Here is a 24,675-nt window from a genome sequence, read left to right as displayed (position 1 = left end):
AAGTCAAAAATCATACTAATTATTCTTATGTTGTTTGATATCATTTGCATTTCTTTAATAAATTTTGTTTTTCCAACCTCTATGGTCATAATTACACAAAATATCCATATGATACTGTGTTAATCAAATTCAGGCACATCTATACCCTGGCCGGTATGACTTGGTTGAGCATCATCCCATGTACCAAGACGTTGCAAGTTTGATTCCCTGCACATGCCCAGGTTGTGGGCTTGTGCAGGAGGCAGCCAGTCAATGTTTCTTTCTCGCTCTCTCTCAAAATATCACTAAAAACATTTTTAAAAATTCAACCATATCACCCTGACTGGTTTGGCTCAGTGGATGGAGCGTCGGCCTGTGGACTGAGGGGCCCCAGGTTCAATTCTGGTCGGGGGCATGTGCCTTGGTTGCGGGCACATCCCCAGTGGGGGGTGTGCAGGAGGCGGCTGATCGAGTTTCTCTCTCATTGATGTTTCTGACTCTCTGTCCCTCTCCCTTCCTCTCTGTAAAAAATCAATAAAAAATATATTTAAAAAAAATTCAACCATATCTATGTGATGAAATAATTCTTTACAGCTATTAACTTTTTTTTTTTTTTTTTAATAAACCAACTGTGGAGATGTTGAGCAGGTAGTTAGATAACACTTGCAGAGCTAAAGAAAGAATTTCAGACTGTGGGAGATGTCAAATGTAAAATGGGAGTTATTCAGTATGAAGAGTGAGAAAGAAGATTAAAATAAATAACATGGGTCCCTGGAATACTGTATATACTCAAAACATGTTGGTAAAATTTCTTAATGTGCAAATTATCCGTGCATAGGGGACTAGTTGAAAACACTATGGTGCGCCCAGCCGGGTGTAGCTCAGCCATAGAGCGCCGACCTAGGAACCAAGAGATCACCAGTTCGATTCCTGGTCAGGGCATATGCCCAGGTTGCGGGCTTGATCCCCAGTGGGGGGTGTGCAGGAGGTAGCCAATCAATGATTCTCATCATTGATGTTTCTATCTCTCCCTCTCCCTTCCTCTCTGAAATCAATAAAAATATATTTTTAAAAAACAAAACAAAAACCCCCACTATGGTGCGCCCTAGCCACGTAGCTCAGTTGGTTGGAGTATCGTCCTGATATGACAAGGTTACAGGTTTGATCCCAGGTCGAGGCACATGTAAGAATCAACCAATGAGCCCTGGCCTGTGTGGCTCATTTGGAGCATCATCCATGCACCGAAAGGCTGCCAGTTCAATTCCTGGTCAGGGCACATACCCAGGTTGCGGGTTGGATCCCTGGTCAGGGTTCGTTTGGGAAGCAACCAATTGATGTTTCTCACATCAATGTTTCTCTCTTTTTCCTTCTTCTCTGTCTAGAATCAATAGAAACATATCCTTGGTGAGGATTTTTTTTGAAAGTAGCAATACTATATTAAAGTAGCAATTTTTTTTTTAAAGAATCAACTAATGAATACATAAGTAGAACAACGAAATTGATGTTTCTCCTTTCCTCTCTCAAAATCAATAAATAAAAACAAAAGAACCACTATGGAACTTACCACAATGAAATACTGTGGAGGATAAGCAAGTATGAGGAAGGGCTGCATTTATTGACATGGGAATTATCTCCAGGATATATCAACTGAAAAAGCAAGCTACTGAACAGAGTATATAATATGCTACCTTTTGTGCACAAAGGGTGGGAAATTACAAATACATTTTTATTTTTGCATTAAGAAACTGGAAAGATACACTAGAAAGAAACTAAAAGTGGTTAACTATAAGCGTAGGACAGGGCAAGGAAAACAAGAAGGGACAAATAGGGAACAAGGCTTTAATTATATAGTCTTTAAACTTTGTTTGCTTCATTGTTGTTTTAAATATATTTTCATTGATTTCAGAGAGGAAGGGAGAGGGAGAGAGATAGAAACATCAATGATGAGAGAAAATCATTGACTGGCCACCTCCTGCACGCCCCCCCCCCCCCCACTGGGATTGAGCCCACAACACGAGCATGTGCCATTGACCGGAATCGAACCTGGGACCCTTCAGTCTGCAGGCCGACCCTCTATCCACTGAGCCAAACCTCTAGGGCACTGCTTTGTTGTTTTTTAAAAAATATGTTTTTATTGATTTTGAGAGAGAGAGGGATAGAAACATCGAGGAGAAACATCATCAATTGGCTGCCTCTTGCACGCCCCCTACTGGGAATCGAGCCAGGAATCTGGGTGTGTGCCCTGATTGGAATTCAAACTGGCAACCTCCCAGTGCAGGAGATGATGCTCCACAAATTGAGCCACATCTGCCAGGCAAGTAATTTTTTTTTTAAAATCCGCACCAGAGGATATGCTTTTCATTGACTCTAGAGAGAGAGGAAAGAAGAGGTAGAGGGAGAGAGAAACATTGATATGAGAGAGAAGTATCGATTTGTTGCCTCCCAAATGAACCCAAATCAGGGATGGAACCCACAACCTGGGTATGTGCCCTGACCAGGATTTGAACCAGGAATCAAACCTACGACCCTCATTGGATGGGATGATGCTCTAACCAACTGAGCCACACCAGCCAGGGCTAGTCTTTAAACTTTTTTTGAATTTATTACTATTTAAAATTTATATACCTGCTACATAAGACTGAAAGCAAAATCATGACTTTTTTGAAAGTAATATTTTTATCTTACATTGGTTAGTTTGTCCTGAGCATGCCTTAGTACCCTAGAAATTGCATTTAGACTCCACTTTAAAAAATCTTGATCTAATTCCTAGCTCTCACCTGCCTGTCACCCTCCTTTACTCTCAGACCATTCTTCTTCCTAACTTTCTTGAGCCAAGACTACAGAGGAGAGAGAACTACTGAATTATTACACTCGGAGTCCTTGAAAATCATGAGAAACAGAATCTGAGTAGGTAGTGCTTAACTACATGTTAAAACACTGAGGCTTAAGAATCACTATGTTAAACCAAAACGTGTAGTAAAAGGTGGTAATCTGACTGACGGGGAGCACTCCCACTGCCACTCCCCCCAGCTGCACCCTCTGTGTAGTCCACTCTCTTTCCTTGCACTCCAACGCCTGGGCCACAGCCAGGCCCAAAGGCAACATGCAAAGGAGCTTGGGCCTGATGGACCAAAAGACTAGGCAGAGCCAGAACAAGTCAGACACACCCATTTCACATTTTTAAAACTTCCATTAACATCAGGGCTATTTTGGCCTGGGCTGTTCCTTCAAGTAGAAACGGAGAGATGGTTACAAAGTAAGGAATGTAGGGTAGGATCAGAACTGAGACTAGAACATGGATAGTTAATTACCTAGGAAAATAATGTTTTCCATTCTTCTCACAATAGTCCCTAGAAAACCATCTAAAATTGTTTTTATGAGCATTTAAAAACTATTTTATGTAACTGGATGGCTAAAAAAATCAACTGAGATGCACTGTTTTATTTTAAAAGAACATGAATAAACATGATATTTGCCACCATCCTATACCAAATGCTTACTATGCGCCAGATCCCAGGCATTTTACCTGGACTAACTCAACTGGTTTCTGTACTTCAGAAATATTAATGTCTCTGTCCTTCAGAAAAGAATCATGCCATAGCACAACTCTAGTGGGAACATTATAAGGTCCAGTCGTTGAAGTCACCCTGAACCCTTCCTTGCTGATTCCCTTGTTGGGTTGCAGAATCTGTGCTATTCATTTTAATACATTTGTAATGTGCATCCTTGGTCAGTAGGTGGCGCCAAGAAACCATCTGTGGCATAATTAGGGCTTGCCTAAAGTTCTGACAGCATCAATGGCAAATCCTGCATTTACTGTGGCATCCTCTTTTGTGGAGAGGAATTATGTGTTGGTCTATAAAGAAGACTAAGACTTTTAAAGAATATACAATGACTATGATAACGAGGAAACCCAAGTGGGGAGAGGAGACAAAACAATCCAACATGCAACTGGTCAAGAAACGTGTTATAAGGGGTGGATGGAATCTGGTCAGTCTTTGGTAAGCCCTTAGCTGGGGTCCAGATGAGGAAATTTAAAAAAAGACTACAGACTGGAAAGTAGACATCAGACCTATGGCATGAGTACACAGGTAGGAGCCATTCTACCCAGAGGGGAGCTGAGGCTGAGGAGAAGGGCAGCTTGCAGCATCCCAATATTTCCTCCATGTAGCAAGGGGTCTCCAGTGATTGGGGAAAGGCAGCTTTAAGGTCCTGCACTTCCTCAGCGTAAGATTATACTTCTCCCACGTTGTGCACGCCCACCATTCCAGAATCTCCCCTCCGGTTCCTTAGCTCAAGCACCCATGGTCTTTTCCTAAGGTCTGTACATTCTGCCCTGAGCAGTATCTTCAGCCATGAACAACTTGTAGCTGTCCAGAAGGTAACCAGAGATCAAGTCAAAACACATTTATGGAAATTGCATTTATGGGGAGCGTGCAGGAGGCAGCCAGTGGATGTTTCTCTCTCATTGATGTTTCTATCTCTCTCTCTCCCTCTCCCCCCCCCTTAAAATATATTTTTATTGATTTCAGAGAGGAAGGGAGAGGGAGATAGAGACATTGCCAGGATGAGTGGGGAGAACCATGGCATTCAAAAATTGAAGATCATGTAATTCAAACTCTCTCAATTAACAGATGAGGAAAGAGGCATATAACAAATCACTGGCAGAAAAAGGGCAAGAACCCAGGGATTTTGCCTCAGTTGACCTATCACTTCATTTCTGCACCTGTAATGCTATCTAAAGCAGTGGTCGCCAACTGGTGGTCTGTGAGGCCCAAAAGGTTGGCGACCACTAATCTAAAGGAAGCGAATTGATGCTAGTTTTTTTTTTTTTTTTCTTCATTGATTTCAGAGGAAGAGACAGAAACATCAGTGATTAAGAATCATCGATTGGCTGCCTCCTGCATGCACCACACTGGGATCAAGCCCACAACCCAGGCATGTGCCCTAACCAGAAATTGAACCATGAACTCCTGTTCTAAGTCACTGCTAACCTCTGATCCACACCAGATGGGAAATACTAGCTGCTTTTATGATTCACTAAACTTCTGATCAAAAAGAACCTTCTGCAGGCCTGTTTTAGATTTTTAAATAACATTTGCTGATAGCATTCATGTCAATAATCATTGATATTATTCCTGGTCACTGAAAAGTATATAAAACTGGCCCAGCTGGTGTGGTTCAGTGGTTGAGCATCGATCCATGATCCAAGAGGTCCTCAGTTCGATTACCAGTCAGGGCACATGCCTGAGTTGCAGGCTCAATCTTCAGTGGGGAGCGTGCAGGACGCAGCCAGTGGATGTTTCTCTCTCATTGATGTTTCTATCTCTCTCTCTCCCTCTCCCCTCCCCCCCTTTAAAATATATTTTTATTGATTTCAGAGAGGAAGGGAGAGGGAGATAGAGACATCAATGATGAGTTATTGATCAGCTGCCTCCTGCACGCCCCACACTGGGGATTGAGCCCACAACCCAGGCATGTGCCCTCACTGGGAATTGAACCATGACCTCCTGCCTCATAGGTTGATGCTCATCCACTGAGCCATGCTGGCGGGGCCCTTCCTCTCTCTTTAAAATCTCTAAAAACATACATATTTTTTAAAGTATATAAAACTGCCCGACTCTATGAGAGCTTATAGTGATGCTTCCTTGAAGATTAGTCCACTATTGCCAAGTGATGAAATGTATTATTACAGAACATGACAGAAGGAACTATGTAATGGATGGGACTTTGAAAAGAAGAAGGGGGACACCTCATTTTTATATAAATTATTTTTTATTTCTATAGCATACAAAAGGTATAAATATGACTTATGTAAAACCAATCACCTACACATTCAAGCAGCAAGTACATGAAGCTGGGGTGTAAATCTCTTAGCCAGAGTGAGCAGGAAGAAGCAGGGTTAGATCTGGTCAGGCCATGAGACTCCCTTCTCCAGATGTTGTCAATTACTGCATCCAGGGATAACTGAACAGCTTTGTTTTCAAGGAGGGCAGCTCATCTGACAGTACATGAGGAAGGTGGTGCCAGAGGTCTGAAGGGCTTTGGGCACTTCTATGAAGGAGGCACTTGATGGGAAGCAGGCATGCCTGAGATAGAAACCAATCTTGTCAAAACACAGCAAGGACTTCCCAGCGGGGGCAAGGCCTTCTCATCTCCCAGACCTCCTGCTTCCACACTGCTATTTGATGTGGAGCACGGGGCAACAGGAGGCAAAGGCAAAAAGCAAGTCCACAGAAGGGAACCGGAATGGCGCAACAGCCCCTGATTCCCTGCCCCATGCTGGCAAACAGCTAAATGCACAAAGGCTTAGGAGCTGAGCAATACGGAATGCAGAACTCACAAAGTCACTGGATTCTCAAGATTCAGATACACTCTGAGACCGGTGAGCTGGTAGAGTCATGTTTTGTTGGGAGGTGCTAATAACCTGAACAACTTAGCAAAGCTCATGATCTGTGAGGAAGAGTGACGAGAGCTTGATCTGTACCAGTGAACCAGGCTTTAGGGAGCTGATATTTATGTCAAGAAGGCCCAAAGTTCTGCCCAACAAGGTCCACAGGGCTCACAGTCAGCTGACTAGTCCTCACCAACCCTCACCTACCACCTCCCTTGATAATGACAATGGAAGTTTTGATACATAATGATCTCTTATTACTTACACGGTCTAAAGCAGCGGTTCTCAACCTGTGGGTCGCGACCCCTTTGGCGGTCGAATGACCCTTTCACAGGGGTCGCCTAAGACCATCCTACATAGCAGATATTTACATTACTATTCATAACAGTAGCAACATTACAGTTATGAAGTAGCAACAAAAATAATCTTATGGTTGGGTCACAACATGAGGAACTGTATTTAAAGGGCCAGAAGGTTGAGAACCACTGGAAAGGTGTGTGTGTCCTTCTAGACCAGCTGTGGGCAAACTACGGCCCGCGGGCCGGATCCGGCCCGTCTGAAATGAATAAAACTAAAAATAAAAAAGACCGCACCCTTTTATGTAATGAAGTTTACTTTGAATTTATATTAGTTCACACAAACACTCCATCCATGCTTTTGTTCCGGCCCTCCGGTCCAGTTTAAGAACCCATTGTGGCCCTTGAGTCAAAAAGTTTGCCCACCCCTGTTCTATACTAATGTCTCCATAGTAATATAGCTGTGGGAGGCACTCCTGGGTTGAAAGTGAAGGCAACTGTCAAATTACTCTCAATCTTAGACTAAATCACCTCTTAGGTTTTTGTTTTCAGTGTAAACTAAAATTAAGACAACTATATAAAATCCTCACATCACTGATCACCAATTTGGCCATAGCCACTCTGACTGAGATTGGTGCCAGCCAATCCTCTGTGAGGGAAGAAAGGGGAGAGGGGGATTGCAACATCAGTACCTCCAAGCATCATGGGACTATAAGGTTAACTCATAAGAAACAAATACCACACTCCCTGTGATGAAGACAATACAATTCTAGGCTAATTTCCTACTGTGCATTAGTTCTTCTCAGGGTAGGTAAAGTGGCTGGCGTTGCCTTGTCCCGTGGGTGGGTTAGGTAGGATAGCAGAATTAAGCCACCTGTGTGGGCAGAATTATCACGGACTTTGGGTTTCCCAGTTCTGATGGTAAATGATATCCTGGGAACCACTGTCACCAAAACAAGGTAATGCTTTGTAACAGTGAATGCAGCCGAGTGACTCTGGATCCAATCTGCTATTGCTTCCTAGAGATACCCATTTCCCACTCATATAATCTCATGATTACAAGCCATTTTGGAAATGCCCAAGTCCAGCGAGTACAGAGATATACCTGAAGCAGAGGTTGGAAAACTATAGCCCACAGGCCAAACCTGGCTGCTGCCTGTTTCACTGGAACACGGCCACACTCACTCATGTAGGAACAGACTAGGGCGCTTTTGCAACAACAGCACTGAGTAATTAATTATAAGAGAGATGATCTGGCCGTTTACAGAAAACGTTGCAGACCTAGAGACTAAAGTGAATTTAGGGAACTGTCCCTTCTCTGAAAAGGTCTTCAAAAGAGAGACCCAAGCATCTAATTATTAGAAGCTGATTCTAGTTGCAAGTTTCCAAGCACAGGAAATCCAACTTTTGAGGCACAGAATCTGTTAGCGGCAATAACCTCAGGAGTCAAAATGTGTTCTGGACAAGAACCTTCCTGTACTTTGAATAATGCCTCACCTATGTTACTGGTAAACTGCACCCCTTGACCAGATCTGTGAAAGGCAGAGAAGTGTGTGTGTGTACATATGTATACGAGTATATGCACACACATAAATGTATAGACACATATACATACATACATTCGGGGATTATTCCAAGAGGGACAGACTGTCTCTTTTTATGCCCTGGGCCAAGAGCCAGGGAGGCCACTATCTGCTCCCGAAAGCTCTGTAGTGAGGAAGTCCAGCTGTGTACGTGTTTCTGTCTCATTCACATGCCAGCTTACTGTCAAAGCTAGAAAGCCCAATGGCGAAGGCCTGGAGTGCACACAGCGGGTAGTTGTAGTCCAGAGTGAAAACATCATCTGCCACACGTCCAAACTGCATGACAATATAGTCAGCTAGAAACAGAGAGAAAATATGATGTTAGAAGACAATGTGGTTGTACTGGGGAAAGCCTGTTAAGATATAAAAAATCCTCCAAAAGGTCAGTTAATCAGCGGGTCTCTTTAAAATGGGCAACTTTTAGCCCTACCGAGTTTGGCTCAGTGGGTAGAGCATCAGTCTGCGGACTGAGGGGTCCCAGGTTCAATTCCGGTCAAGGGCACATGCCTGGGTTGCAGGCTTGGTCCCCAGGAGGGGGCATGCAGGAGGCAGCCAATCAATGATTCTCTCTCATCATTGATGTTTCTCTCTCTCCCTTCTTCTCCCTTCCTCTCTGAAATCAATAAATATAAATATACTAGAGGCCTGTCACATGAAAAGATTCGTGCAATAGGCCTTCCCTTCCCCTGGCTGCCGGCACCGGTTTTCCTCCAGCACCCAGGACCCAGGCCTTTGCTCCAGCCAGAGCCGCCTTCAAAGCCCTGGCTGCTCCGGCTGGAGCTGCCTTCAGTCTTCGCTCCGCCTCTTCGGCGCCGTATGCAAATTAACCGCCATCTTTGTTGGTGGTTAATTTGCATATCACGCTGATTAGCCGATAGGAGGCGTAGCGAAGGTACGGTCAATTACCCTGTTTGTCTATTATTAGATAGGATATTTTAAAAAAATAAAATGGGCAACGTTTAGAAGAATGGAAAGATTTATTAAAAAGAATATCTGCTAACCATGAGCAAAGTTTCTATTATGATTCCCCTCAACGACAGGGAATGGGAGGCTATTCCTGACCAGCATGAAAGGGAAAGGGAAAGAGGAGAGAAAAGTCGAGAGTAGCTTGCTGGGGACAGTACAAGCTCCATGAGCTAGAGTTGCCAAGGAACCTTTACTGGGTGAGGGTCATTTGCATTTGCTTCCCAAACAGCCTCCTCTAAGACTTCTCTCGGCCACAGGAAGAAATCTCTCACTCTTCAGCCCTCCTCAACACAGTAGTTCAGAAGTTTTACTGTGACACTGTTGTTTTGTCTTTCCAAAGAAATCATTTCTTTCTTAGATAATTCTCTCCTGAATATAGGTTCCTATCAGTGACAGGAAATGTTCATTTCCCCACCATGTAAGAATAGCCTCCCTCCCATTCCCAACCAGTCCTTCCTGTGGCTTACGGTCATTTTCATGGACTATCTGAAAGTTCTTCACAGATGCCTGAGTGACCCGGCCATGGAAGTTCAGGACATAGGACTGCGTGTCATCATTCCACACTGGGGCCTTGTTGTGCAGCTCAATCAAGTTCTCCATGGTTTTGTTTTGCCATTTTGAAAGCAAGCTCTCATGGTCCTATTTGAAAGGAAAAACATTACTCTATACTGAGAACCATAAGAAACCATTCACTTGCAACTCTGACGGAGAAGGTGGGCAGGGGAATATTTCCTCCATTCCAGGAAGAGTAAGTGGTTGCAAATCAAGCACTCTAACAATTGCTCTGCAATATACTTCTCCTGAGGTTCTGGGGTGATGGCTCTCCTAAAGCAGCGTATGAGGGCCCTGGCTGGTGTGGCTCAGTTGGAGCATTATCCCTGACACCAAAAGATCACCGGTTCTACTCCTGGTCAGGGTACATGCTCAGGTTGTGGGTTCAGACCCCAGTTGGGGTACCTATGGGAGTACCAATCGATATTTCTCTCTGACATCAATGTTTATCTCCCTTTTCCTTCCTCTCTCTCTAAAAAGTAATCCATTAAAATGTACAAACAAATTAACTAAATAAGAGTATGAGCAATATTCCAGTTCTAGAAGAATCAATAATTTTTGGACTGATCACTTTTATATTGTATTCTTGTCTTTTAGAGTCCTTTGCTGATTAAATATATTCTTACACTTCGTGGCCGAAATGGGATCCGTTCATGGTTCATATTCATCCCTGGAATGATCACAGACATCTTCCTAGGACCTTTAAATCCAAACACATTTGTTTCCTGGAAGATAGGAAAATAAGACAGAACTTGGAAACAGAAAAGAAAACAAGACCACATTCTTCACGCGAAACTCATTTGGGCATGTAAAATGCTGACAATGTCAAGAGTACTAAAGCTGCTTATTACTGTAGTTTAAACAAAGAGAGACAGATAATCAAGACCAGGAAAGTAATTATATTTCTCTTTTTTAAACCTAATTTGAACATTTGAATGTAAAATAGATTATATTGGCTTGAAAATTTACTCTTTAATCTTAAATGAACTTTGAGACAACTGTGAGCAAACTGTCCAATTTTGTCATCAATAAGTATTTTTGTCCCAATGAGGGTACAGCACTATCTGATCTACAGTGAGAATTACAGTGTAAATTAAATGGGGCCTGTATTAGGAGGTAAAAACTCAAATGCCTGTCAAGCCAGACAGATTATATATAAATAAAATAAGCACATTAAATAGGTAGATATATGTCTGTGTGTGTATTCATATACCTATGCACATGTACACACACGAGTCATGCATAGTCATGCATGTTGAGCTGGGATCAAGCAACAACTCTGAAAGGAAGCACTGGGTGCCATGCAGATGTACACAAAGGAATGCCAGCCACATCCAGTGGTCAGAAAAGACTTCTCTGATGACATCAGTTGATATGGTAAAGGCAAGGAAGGGAAAAGGGAAAGCTCTCAGGAGAGGGAAGATCATATAGTGGATACAACAGGAGAGTTGTGTGGCCAGAATGATGGCAACAGGAGGGAGAGTCTGAAAGAAAAAGGCTAAACAGGAGGGAGAGTCTGTTAGGCCTTTATTCTGTACACCCTGGGAAGTCATACAAGATTTGAAGCAGGAGAACAGCAGGATCAACTGGAGTTCTGTTTTAGGAAGATTTATCTAGCAGCAGTACAGAATGAACTAGATAGAAAAGACTAAAAGCAAAGAGATTAATTTGTAATTTATTGTAGCCTCTGGCAATGGATTAAGAGGTCATGAAGGTCTGTGGTAATCCAATGGCATTAGGAAAAGGGAAGGCAAGACATATTAACACAGTAAAAGCATAAATGAACTTGGCAATTCATAAATAATTAAAATTTGGAAAGAGAAAATGATTCCAGTAACAGAAAAGGGGATCACAGAAATAGAAACAAGCTTGGGAGGGAGGATTATGAGTTCAGTGTAGGTTAAGTGATTCCGAGGACAGCACTTACATAACAGATGGCTGCCAGCTCCTGCCGGGCATGGGCCTTTTCTTGGGCCTTGGCTGGGCTGACACCATGGTCATAAACTGTAAACTTGGTCCCCATGAGGTTGGATCTAGAATCAAAAGAAATAATCATCATAATGATCTATATTTTTTCTCTTCCACAAACACAATCTAGGAGAGGTGTTTAACAGAATATCTGCCTGTTCTCCAAATATCTAAATGTTCCTCATCACTTTTCAAAGATCTCTCATTAAAACAACGAAAGTACTTAGATTTTCTTTTAACTTATTTTTCTTTAGATTACAACATTAATACATGTTCATTGTAAAAAAAATATAGGTTGTTCTGAAACTACAGTGTTAACCTAAAAATAAAAGGCAGAAGTGAGAGGCAACAAGCATTTATTTGAGATTAAAAAAAAAAAAAGAATAGCTATTCGGAAAGCACTGATTCAGGCAGAAGCCCAAATGGTGCTGCCATTAGGAGACAAAGGCAAGAGGTATATACGAGAAAGGGAAGGGAACAATTACATCACTATGGGGGAGGCACTGCTATTGGTGCAGATAAGCTAGCAGAGTGACACTAATTCTAAACAATGTTTTTAATTTTTAGTCAAGTAGCCATCAGTCCGGTCGTCTTACTATCTGCTATCTTGGCACAATATCGTTTTAGGCCCAGTCCAAAGGTTATTCTGCCCTGTTTTAACATTTCAAAGGGTTCAGGCATAAGACATGCAAGTCAATTTCTCTGGGGTGGCAGCTCTGACTCCATTTTTAAAGTGGCTCTATTTATATTATTTTTTTACAATAAGAATCAAAGTACCAGAAAGAATAGGACAGTGATACAAGGATGCTTTCACCTGAGTTTACCAATATAACTTTCCCCTTCACGAGATAAATCTGTTGGATCAGTGGAGATAAGGTAGTTGGATGTTTTGCTCTTTTTCCGTTTTCTACCAGCAAGAAGAAATATCTGGAAAAAGAAAAAAAAGGTCAGTTAAAAATGAAGTCAAGAGAATTGCTATGGTTTGTTCTACCTTCTCGCTTTGCAGTCCCTGCCCGAGGTGCAGCCATCCTTGATGCTGTCCAGCAGCAGCAGCTTCTTGGGCCCAGGGCTGAGCCAATGCCAAGGCCCCTGGCAGTGGGGACAAGGCCGCCAGCACAGAGCAACATTGGCCAGCCACTCTACAAGGGACAGTGTGGGGCCTGCCGATCTTGTTCCCTCAGTCGCCTGGCCACACAAGGACTACGGAGAACTTGGTCAGCATGATGGCCCCACGGATGGCAGTAGCTATTTCCCTGTGGCATGTAGCACCCCGACCAACATGTCCGTTGTCATTTCCAATGGCGACAAATGCCTTGAACCTGGTCTGCTGGCCAGCACGAGACTGCTTTTACATGGACATAACCTTCAAAACTCATTCTTAAAGAATGCCCCCAGGAAAAAAAATCAACCATCTCAGATTTCTTGATGGGCAGGCAGAAGAGAGAGATCTTCTCCAGGGATTTAACTGTGTCTTTAACCAGCGACTGAGCTTAGCGAGGGGCATCACCCCTTGTCCTTAGCCTTGCCTCACAAACTCCGTGGCCTCAATCCCCACCATTGACAGAAGTCAGTTGGGCCTCCCACCACAACCCACGGGTCTCATCCTACTTCAGCACCAGTGTCATCACCACTTGGCGTTTTGTCAGAGAAGACCAATCTGTGGGTCTTGATCCCTTTTCCCTCATAAGGCTTCTCAGAATTCACTATCAGTGTTTCCCCACTATGTAACTTTCCTAAATTCACTAGCTTGGTTCTCAATAAAACTTTATCCCTAAAAACCTCTAGTGACTTTTTTAAAAGCTTCATTCAATTCCATGAATAAGAGTCTTTCCAACTTTATGGGAGACAGGATCCTGAATACCTACCCTTCCCATTCTTTACTGCCATAGCAGTCCTAATACTCCTTTTTGTATTTTGTTGGGGTTTTTCTTTGTATTTTTTAAAAAATTTTTGACTTTAGCCCAGCCGGTGTGGCTCTATGGTTGAGCATCAACCTATGAACCATGGGGTCATAGTTTGATTCCTGGTAGGGGCATATAGCCTGAGTTGTGGGCTCGAGCCCTCCTGTGGGGCATGCAGGAGGCAGCTGATCAATGATTCTCTCTCATCATTGATGTTTCTATCTCCCTCTCCTCCCTTCATCTCTGAAATAAATAAAAAAATATTTTAAAAAATTTTTCAGATGAATACTCTCATATTTATGCTTCCTTGCTAAAACCCTACTGGACTTAGACAATAACAGGGAAGCAAAAGAGTTGGAGTAGTTAACGGGCGGCTTTGGAATCAAACATATGGATTTGAATCTGGCTCTTAAACCCCAGTTCCTTGGTCCATAAAGCAGGGATATACATCCTATCTTACCAGGCTGTCATAAGAATTGTAGATGATAATAAATATGAAGCACTTAGGATATGCCTGATACATCATAAACATTCAATAAATAGTGGTAATAATAACCATGATATTTACTATCACCATCTAATTTCTAGGACCCTAAAATCATCCACTTAGGCCTGGTATTAATACAAAATACATTGTTCATTAGCAAGTATAAACTGTCTCAAACATAGGTACAAAGTAAGTTAGAATTTCTAGGGTGAGAAACAATATTTTTCACTTGTATATTCTTCTATATTTCCAATTCCTTCTATTCCCTAAAACTTGCTCTTTTGCCCTGGCTGGTGTTGCTCTATGGTTAGAGCGTTGTCCTGTGCACCAAAGGGTCATGGGTTTGATTCCTGGTCAGGGCACAGGTTTCAGGCTAAATCCCTAGTAGGGGGCGTGCATCAGGCAGCTGATCAATGATTCTCTCTCATCATTGATGTTTCGATCTCCCTCTCCCTTCCTCTCTCTGAAATCAATAAAAAACAAAAAGAATCAACCAATGAATGCATAAGTAAGTAGAATAACACATTGATGTTTCTCTCTCTCTCTAAAGCAATAATTTAAAAAATAGAATCAAGCCCAGCCGGTATGGCACAGCAGTTGAGTGTAGACCTATAAACCATGAGGTCATGGTTCAATTCCCAGTCAGTGCACATGCCTGGGTTGCGGGCTTGATTCCCAGTAGAGGGCATGGAGCGCAGAGCTGATCCATGACTCTCTCTCATCATTGATGTTTCTAGCTCTTTCTCCCTCTCCCTTCCTCTCTGAAATCAATAACAATATATATTTTTTAAAAGAATCAATTCTCATACCTTCCGATTTTCATCTTTTTCCAAGTGCATATAGTAAGTGGGGAAGAGACCCCGATCCATCCCTTTTTTATCCCTGGTTATCCGACACTTCACTGTGACACCTCGAGGAGCAGAACTAAAAGCAAAGTCCTCTAAATCTTTTACTTCTCCCAGCTGGTTATCAGTTTGTTGGGCTGAAGTACCAGAAGCTCCTGTATCCTGAAAGAATAGCCATACATGAGCAATGGAGGTAGAGTCAGAAAAACCTATAATCTCTCTGAGAAGTACTTAATGATAAAATAGCTTATTGGTTTATACCCCTATGTCTTCAGTCTTCTGACAAAATAATAGAAAACTCTGAGAAGTTAAGTATGTATTTGAATACTGGGAGTGATGAAAGAGCTAAGTATGAAAATGGTATATAGTGTCACAATAGCTGGCTTGAGATATGAAATTAGAGGTCATGAACTTTACATCTAAATTAGAGCTTAAATCTTTTGAAGCAACCCTCACTCAGTAATGGTATTTAAATACTGAATGTACACTATATTTGGGAAATAGTTAAATTAGCTCCAAAGGAGGAAGTTTCAGATCTACATACTGTGGTTGATTTCTGGCTGGATGCAGAACTGGGTCTCTCTGCCTCTGAACGTGGTGAATGAGATAATTTTTTTCCCTCCTCTTCCTCCCCATCAGTCTCCTCATCAAAGTTCAAACTACCTGAGATACCTAGCAGAAAAAGAAGAACTGTCAACAAAAGTCATTTTAAAAAACCAGAGTTTTATTTGGGGATGATGAAAAAGTTCTGGAACCCTTGTGCATTGCTGGTGGCAAGTAAAATTGTGTGGAAAACATTATAGTGGTTCCTAAAAAAAATTAAATATAGAGTTACCATATGACCCAGCAATTCCACTTCTGAGTATATACACAAAAGAACTGAAAGCAGAGACTCAGATGCTTGTGCACCAATGTTCATAGCAGCATTATTCACTATATTCAAAAGGTGGAAACAACCCAAATTCCCATCAACTGATGAAAGATAAATTGTGGTACATACATACAATGGGCTATTAGCCATAAAAAGGAATGAAATTCTGAAGCATGCCATAACCTGGATGAATCATGAATACATTCTGCTTAGTGAAATAAGCCAGACACAAAAGGACAAATACTGCTATGATTGCACTTACATGAAGCACCTAGAATAGTCAAATTCATAGAGACAGAAAGTAGAATGGTGGTTAGCAGGAGCTGAGGAGAGAGGAGAATGGGGAGTTATTATTTAATAGATACAGTTTTTTATTTTGGGATATTGAAAAAGTTTGGAGATGGGTAGTAATGATAATTGCACAACAATGTGAATGTACTCAATGCCACAAAACTACCACAAAATGGTTAAAACATGTATTTTACCACAATAAAAAAATTCAATGATCCATTGTTCTCTATATCAGTCACTCCCCCCCCTACATTTTGTTCATTTCTAGTCTAATTAATTCAAGTTGAGAATGTCTGAAATACTATTACTTTGAATTCATGAAGCACCTCTTACAGAAAATTTAAAACTATTTTATTAAAAACTATGTTTTATTAATCAATATCACCCCCAACAAATTTAATTTAAAAAAAACTATGCTTTTATTTTATCCTCATATTTATAAGGGTTTGAGGAGGAGATACTTATAGTTTTATTTTTTGTTTTGTTTTTTATTTGTTTATGGAACATACCACAAGAGGAACACAAACATAAAGTGTGATGTATGTTATATAAGAAGTAGGGTACTCACATCTATAATAATAAAAGCCTCATATGCTAACTAGACCGGATGTCCTTCTGGATGACCTTCCAGACGACCTTCTGGACGAAGCTGGGGCTTTGAGGGAAGCCTGGATCCCGGGTGCCAGAGGAAGCCGGTGCCAGCAGCCGGGGGAAGGAAGGCCTATTCTTGCACAAATTTCGTGCATCAGGCCTCTAGTTTACATATAAAAGTATGAGGCTCAGGGAGAATCATTTGCCCAAGAAAAAGAGGCAAAGCTAAGACCTAAATTTCTTTTGCTTAGTCTATAGCAGGGTTCTCAACCTACCTAATGCTGCAACCCTTTAATACAGTTCCTCATGTTGTGGTGACCCCCAACCATAAAATTATTTTTGTTGCTACTTCATAACTGTAATTTTGCTACTGTTATGAATTGCAATGTAAATATCTGATATGCAGGATGTATTTTCATTGTTACAAATTGAACATAATTAAAGCATAGTAATTAATCACAAAAACAATTGTAATTATATATGTGTTTTCCGATGGTCTTAGGCGACCCCTGTGAGAGGGTCATTGGACCCCCAAAGGGGTCGTGACCCACAGGTTGGCGACCCACAGGTTGAGAACCACTGGTCTATAGGGTGAAGTTATCTATCATATAATAGTTGAAATAGCCCCCAAATCATTAATTTATGAGTAGATTTCACAACAAGCAGTGTGGTTTTTTTCCTCCAAACCATTTCCTACCCACATTCAGAGTGGGGACAAATATGACCTACTTTTACACAGTTAACAAATAAACTGGTGTTAGCTATTCTCAAGGACATGCAAAGATAAGACAAAGACCAATTGGAAGATTCATCTCAAGTGAAAACGTATTTTCACACAAATACTTACACATGAATGTTCATGGCAACATCCTATCTAATAAAAGAGAAACATGGTAATTGGCATACGACCGCTACCCTTCCCATTGGCTAATCAGAGAGATATGCAAATTAACTGTCAGTCAAGATGGCGGCCGGCAGCCAGGCAGCTTGAAACTAACATGAGACTTGCTTGCTTCAGTGACGGAGGACTCCAACAAACCAGATACCTTCTTTCAGCAGCAGAGGCCTCAGAGCTGGAGCCAGAGCTAAAGCTGGCCCAGAATAAAAACAAAAGAAAAAAAGGAGCAGTTGGGAGCTTCAGTCGGCCTGAAAACAGCCCTCAGCCCCTCACCCAGACTGGCCAGGCACCCCAGTGGGGACTCCCACCCTGAAGGGTGTGTGACCAGCTGCAAACAGCCATCATCCCCTCACCCAGGCTGGCCAGGCACCCCAGTGGGGACCCCCACCCTGATCCAGGACACCCTTCAGGGCAAACCAGCTGGCCCCCACACGTGCACCAGGCCTCTATCCTATATAGTAAAAGGGTAATATGCCTCCCAGCACCGGGATCAGCAGAGCCGCGAGCCCTCCCAGCACCAGGATCAGCGTGACAGGGGGCAGCACCCAAACCCCCTGATCGCCCTACAGCTCTGTGTGTGACAGGGGGCGGGGCCACAACCTCCCTATCCACCCTGCTCTGTTCGTGACAGGGGAAGGCGCCCCAACCCCCTGATCAGCCCTGCTCTGTGCCTGATAGGGGGGAGCTCCCCAACCCCCTGATCGCCCTGCGGCTCTGTGTGTGACAGGGTGCGGTGCCTCAAACCTCTGATCAGACCTGCTCTGAGTGTGACGGGGTGTGGCGCCCCAACCCCCCTCCCCCCCACGGGCCCTGCTCTGTGTGTGATGGGGTAGAGCCATAACCTCCCCATTGGCCCTGCCCTGAGTGTGAGAGTGGCGGTGCCCCAACCACCTGATCGGCCCTGCTCTGTGGGTGATAGAGGGCGGCGCCCCAACACCCTCCCCCCCCCCCCACGGGCCCTGCTCTGTGTGTGATGGGGTAGAGCCATAACCTCCCCATCGGCCCTGCCTTGAGTGTGACAGTGGCGGCGCCCCAACCCCCTGATCGGCCCTGCTCTGTGGGTGACAGAGGGTGGTGCCCCAACCCCCTGATCCACCCTGCTCTGAGTGTGACAGGGGGCGGTGCCCCAACTCCCCTATCAGCCCTACTCTGTGAGTGACAGGGAGGAGCTCCTCAACCTCCTGATCAGCCCTGCTCTGTGCATGATAGGGGGGAGCTCCCCAACCCCCTGATTGACCCTGCTCTGTGCGTGACAGGGTATGGAGTCCCAACCTCCCTGATGGGCCCTGCTCTGTGCGTGACAGGGGGTGGTGCCGCAACCTCCCCATCGACCTTGCCTTGAGTGTGACAGGGGGTGGTGCCCCAACCCCCCAATCGGCCCTACCCTGAGCGTGACTGAGGGTGGCATCGCAACCTCCCAATCCGCCCTGCTCTGTGCATGACAGGGAGCGGTGCCCCAACTCCCCAATCAGCCCTGCTCTGAGCCTGACCAGGGGCTGCACCTAGGGATTGGGCCTGCCCTCTGCCACCCGGGAGCAGGCCTAAGCCAGCAGGTCGTTATCTCCCGAGGGGTCCCAGACTGCGAGAGGGCACAGGCCGGGCTGAGGGACCCCCTTCGCCCCCCCCGAGTGCACAAATTTTTGTGCACCGGGCCTCTAGTTATTTATAATAATCAGAAGTGGGAAACCACCCAACTGTCCATAAATTGATGAAGAGATAACAAAATATGGCATATCCATACAATGTAATGTTTTTCAACAATAAAGTGGAATTAAGTACTGATACCTGCTACAAGACAATGAACACTGAAAACACTCCGCTAAGTGAAAGAAGCCAGTCATAGAGGACCACAGCAGGTATGATTCTATTTATATGAAATGTCAGGAATAGGCAAATCCAGAGATAGAGGAAAGTACATTGGTAGTTGCCAGGGGTTGAGGGGGTTAGAGAGAAATGGGAAGTGATTGGTAATAGGTATCAGGTTTGTTTTGGAGGTCATGAAAATGTTCTAAAATTGTGATGATGGTTGCAAACCTCTGTGAATATACTAAAAACCAACGAATTGTTCACTTTAAATGAGTAAATTGTATGGTATGTGAATTATATCTCAATAAAGCTATTATAAAAAATTCTTTGGTTTGTGAAGAACATCTTTTCTTTTGTTTTCTAAAATTGTTTTGTTTTCTACCTTTTTTGGATAGCTTCACTTAGTACCATGTTTTGAAATGCCATTTTTATACCAAGAACTCAGTTTATATGACTACTAGAGGCCCTGTGCACGAAATTCGTGCACTGGTAGGGTCCCTTGGCCTGGTCTGTGATCAGAGACCATCAGGTTCCCTGCCTCCCCGTCTCCTCCTTCCCTCACTCCCTCAGCACCCCACTGCTGCCACTGGTCACCCACCATGTTCTGCGCTGCGCCCTGGTGGTCAGTGCACATCATAGCAAGCACACAAATTCCCATTCTCCCAGTCGAACTCCCAAGGGAACACTTTGCATATTAGCCTTTTATATATATACTAGGGGCCCAGTGCATGAAATTCTGGGGGAGGTGTCCCTCAGCCCAGCCTGCCCTCTCTCACATACTGGGAGCTCTCAGGGGATGTCCTAGTGACGGCTTAGGCCCGCTCCCTGTTCCCCTTGGGGAGCGGGCCTAAGCCGCAATCTGGCCTCCCTTTGTGGGAGGTGACTGGGCTGATCAGGGGAAGGCACCAGCTCCATCACCCCGCTGCTGCAGCCACTGCCAGTCACCGCAGCCAGCAAGGTTTTTTTCATCAACATGGACTCCAGTCTCTTCACCATGAAAAAAATGACAACTTTCTTTAGGCATTTTCAAGATGTGTCTTTCATATAATAATAATTTCTTTATTATTTTTTTTAATCCTCACTTGAGGATATGTTTCCATTGATTTTTAGAGAATGTAGAACAGAAAGGGAAAGACAGAGAGAAACATCAAAGTGAGAGGAACACTTTGATTGGCTGCCTCCTGCATGAGCCCTGACCTGGGCCCCGGCCAGGGAGGAGCCTGCAACCTAGGTACATGCCCTTGGTCAGAAATGAACCCAGACCCTGCCATCAGCAGGCCAAGGCATTATCCACTGAGCCAAACCAGCTAGGGCAGGATATGACATTTCTTAGCCCTCCAGCAGTGGACCTTCGTTTTTTTTTTTTACCAGAAGTGTGGTAAAAAAACCCTAGATCACCTTTTTGGATTCTTATTACCCAAGTTACTAAGAATATTACCAGTGGTATACAGGGAGCTTAACCAATGAGCTGTCAGAAAAGGTGTTTTCTCTGTAGTTCACACCAATCGCCGGCTTGCCCCCTCTCACCAAGGTGTCAGGCCTGGGCAGGGGACCCCCAGACCCCTCCAATTGCTGGCTCCGCCCCCTGCCCAGGCCTGATGCCTGGGTCAGAGGTGTCAGGCCTGGGCAGGGGACCCCCATCTTCCCCCGATCACCAGCTCCGCCCCCCATCCAGGCCTGATGCCTCCGCCAGAGGTGTCAGGCCTGGGCAGGGGACCCCCATCTCCCCCCTATCACTGGCTTCTGGGGCAGCCTGTGGCCTGGGATGGCGGCTCCCGCTGGCGGCTGCGCTGTCCTGCCCTGCCTGCAGTATGCAAATTAGCCGCCATCTTTGTTGGCAGTTAATTTGCATGTCATGCTGATTAGCCAATGGGAGGCGTGGCAAAGGTATGGTCAATTACCATGTTTGTCTATTATTAGATAGGATATATATAGAAGATATGTCTTAAGATAGAGACCAAATATTTATTTTATTTTATTTTTTAAATATATTTTATTGATTTTTTACAGAGAGGAAGGGAGAGGGAGAGGGATACAGAGTTAGAAACATCGATGAGAGAGAAACATCGATTCAGCTGCCTCTTGCACGCCCCCTATTGGGGATGTGCCCGAAACCCAGGTACATGCCCTTGACCGGAATCGAAGCTGGGACCCTTCAGTCCGCAGGCCGATGCTCTATCTGCTGAGCCAAACCAGTCAGGGAAAATATTTATTTTTTAAAAAATCTTTATCCTTCAGATTATTACAGATGTTCCTTTTTCCCCCCCATAGCTCCCCTACACTCGGTTCCCACCCCACTCCAGGCCTTCCCTCCTCCACTGACCTCGTCCATAGGTGTAAGCTCTTTGTCCAATCTCTTCCCGCACACCCCACAATCCCATCCCCCTGAGAATTGTTAGTCTGCTCCCTTTCCATGCCCCTGATTCTATTACATTCACCAGTTTATTCTGTTCATCAGGTTTTTCATTCATTTGATTTTTAGGTCCACTTGTTGATACATATGTATTTGTTGTCACTTGTTGTTCATATTTTTTATCTTTACCTTTTTCTTCTTCTTCCTCTTCTTAGAGAATACCCTTCAGCATTTCATGTAATACTGGTTTGGTGGTGATGAACTCTTTTAGCTTTTTCATGTCTGTGAAGCTTTTTATCTGATCTTCAATTCTAAATGATAGCTTTGCTGAGTAGAGTAATCTTGGTTGTAGGTTCTTGGTATTCATCACTTTGAATATTTCTTGCCACTCCCTTCTGGCCTGCATAGTTTCTGTTGAGAAATCAGCTGACAGTTGTATGGGTACTCCCTTGTAGGTAACTAACTTTTTTTCTCTTGCTGCTTTTAAGATTCTCTCTTTGTCTTTTGCCCTTGGCATTTTAATTATGATGTGTCTTGGTGTGGTCCTCTTTGGATTCCTTTTGTTTTGGGTTCTCTGCACTTCCTGGACTTGTAAGTCTATTTCTTTCACCAGGTAGGGGAAGTTTTCTGTCATCATTTCTTCAAATAGGTTTTCAATATCATGCTCTCTCTCTTCTTCTGGCACCCCCATAATTTGGATGTTGGTACGCCTGAAGTTGTCCCAGAGGCTCCTTACACTATCTTCATATTTTTGGATTCTTTTTTCTTTTTGTTTTTCCGGTTGGGTGTTTTTTGCTTCTTCGTATTTCAAATCTTTGACTTGATTCTTGGGATCCTCTAGTCTGCTTTGAATCTCTGTATATTATTCTTTATTTCAGTCAGTGTATGCTTAATTTCTGATTGGTCTTTTTTCCTATCTTTGAGGGCCTCACTAAATTTCTCAGAGGTTTCTAGAAGATTCTTGAGTAACCTTATAACCGTGATTTTGAACTCTATATCCAGTAGTTTGCTTTCTTCCATTTCTTTCATTTGTAACTTGTTTCTTTGTCTCCGCAGTTTGGCTGCTTCCCTGTGCTTGTTTCTATGTACTGGGTAGCTGCTAAGTCTCCTAGAGTTGATAGAGTGGCCTTGTGTGTTAGGTGTCCTATAGGGCCCAGTGGCTCAGCCTCCCCAGTCACCTGTGGGCTGTGTGCAAAGTCTTGTTGTAGTTAAGCCTTGATTGCTGTTGGTATCACTGGGAGGAATAGACCTCCAGGGCAATTAGCTGTGATGACCAGCTGTGTCTACACTGGAATATCTCTTGTGCAGGAGACACCCTTATGGGGCAGGACTTGCTTCAGTGGGGCTTTGGTGCTCACTGAATCTGCCCCTTGAGTGTGTCTCTTATGGATGTGGAGAGTTGTAATCCGGTATGGTCTCACTCTGACCACTGGGTACACTGGCTCTCAGCTCTCCAAGGAGGTGCAAGGTCATCCACTGTCTGGGGCTGCCCAGCAGAGACAACTGAAGATTCCTCTTCTTTGTATGGGGTTTGGAAGTTCCCAGACAAGGCCCCGCTGTCAACCAAGGCAGGCTGCTGCTGATGGGCTTTGGGCCCTCTTTTGGAAGCTCTTGGGCTCTCTGACCCAGCTGCAGTTTGACAGGTTTTAGGCGGAGAAAGGACAGGCCATTTATGTGCAAAAGCTGATGTGCACAGTTTGGGTGGGTTGTAAATTGGGTGGGGAATCACCAGGGCAGAGCAAACAGCAATGGCTGCCTGTCAGCCCTGCACCGGAGAGGTCCCCAGGTCTCCGCGTCCCGCGCCCCCGTGCAGGAACAATGATCGCTGCGAGCACCTCTGAGAGAAAGCTGCCCTCGCATTCCTGTCCCGATGCCACACAGTCCAGTTTCTCCCCGTATGTGTCTGGGGCCCCCAGAGTCTTGCCCGGAACTGGAGTTCAGAGCAAGTGGGAGCTTGTATCTCCCTCCCGATTAAAAGAGCAGCACATCCAGGTGCCAGCACTTTCCGCACCTCTGTACCTCTCTAGTTGTGGAACTTCCACTCAGCCAGCTTTCCTGCGGTTCTGGGTGGTAGTTGTTCTGCCTTTTAGTTGTTATTTTGATGTGGTTGTAAGAGGCAGCAAGTATAGGTGTTTACCTATGCCGCCATCTTGGTTCTCTCAAGACCAAAGGTTTTTCTCAAACTTGTAAAACAAGCAAATTGAATACATTTAAGGGACATAATCTGCCAAAGTGACGCTTCTTAGATACTAATCAAGAGAGCACTTAATGGGTTTTATGGCAAGATGCAAACTGTTGAGACATGAAAAAGCAATGATGTAACTGGCACTGAAAAGCAGATTATGAGAAAGAACACAGTAGTAGTCACCTATGGCAGTAAAGGAGAAAGCATTAGACAGTAAGGGAGAAAGAGCTAGACAGTAAGGGAGAAAGAACTAGATTAAGGATCAGAAATTCTAGGTTTACCACTCTTCAGCTAGATGACTTGGGGTAAGGAATTTAGCTTTTTGTTAAACTGAAAAGTTCTCTTTGCTCTTTCTTTTGTAAAATATAGTGGTAGTAAAGTCATAGGTAAGCATCACAATCACATTCATATTACAAACAGGGACACTGAGGCAGAGAAAATTAAGGTGTTTTCACCCTTTTCCAGCCAGATGTGGCAGAGCTATGCTCTAATCCATTTCACTACACTGCCTTTGCCACACCCACACCCTAGTCATCTGTCCCAGTTTGCACAAACACATGTTTTTATAGTTGATGCCTTTGTACATGTTATTGCTTCTGCCCAAGTTTGTCACCTAAACTGTCAGTGTGGTCTAGGCCAAATTAATCTCTGAGAAAAAGTTTCTTACATGTAACACAGAGAGACTAATATATATAAATCTCTCAAAGTA

The 24,675-nt window shown here is 43.9% G+C and overlaps 1 protein-coding gene across 1 annotated transcript in view; it reads right to left on the bottom strand.

The window, feature by feature from the left end:
• Positions 1 to 5,760: 5,760 nt before the first annotated feature.
• The window catches only part of TULP3 (TUB like protein 3), a 90,209-nt gene continuing 71,294 nt past the window's right edge, over positions 5,761 to 24,675 (bottom strand). The window contains exons 5-12 of the mRNA XM_081082561.1: positions 15,516 to 15,643; positions 14,936 to 15,133; positions 12,553 to 12,665; positions 11,698 to 11,803; positions 10,397 to 10,495; positions 9,686 to 9,857; positions 8,435 to 8,548; positions 5,761 to 6,068 (exon numbers count right to left, since the gene is read on the bottom strand). Coding sequence (XP_080938687.1) covers positions 6,034 to 6,068; positions 8,435 to 8,548; positions 9,686 to 9,857; positions 10,397 to 10,495; positions 11,698 to 11,803; positions 12,553 to 12,665; positions 14,936 to 15,133; positions 15,516 to 15,643 — 965 coding nt within the window. The 3' untranslated portion in view covers positions 5,761 to 6,033. The remainder of the gene's footprint in view (positions 6,069 to 8,434; positions 8,549 to 9,685; positions 9,858 to 10,396; positions 10,496 to 11,697; positions 11,804 to 12,552; positions 12,666 to 14,935; positions 15,134 to 15,515; positions 15,644 to 24,675) is intronic.

Source organism: Myotis nattereri, assembly GCF_964212035.1.
Source record: "Myotis nattereri genome assembly, chromosome: 2".
NCBI classification, from domain to species: Eukaryota; Metazoa; Chordata; class Mammalia; order Chiroptera; family Vespertilionidae; genus Myotis; species Myotis nattereri.
The sequence above is the reverse complement of the archived record's forward strand: the minus strand, read 5'-3'. Positions and strand labels throughout refer to the sequence as shown.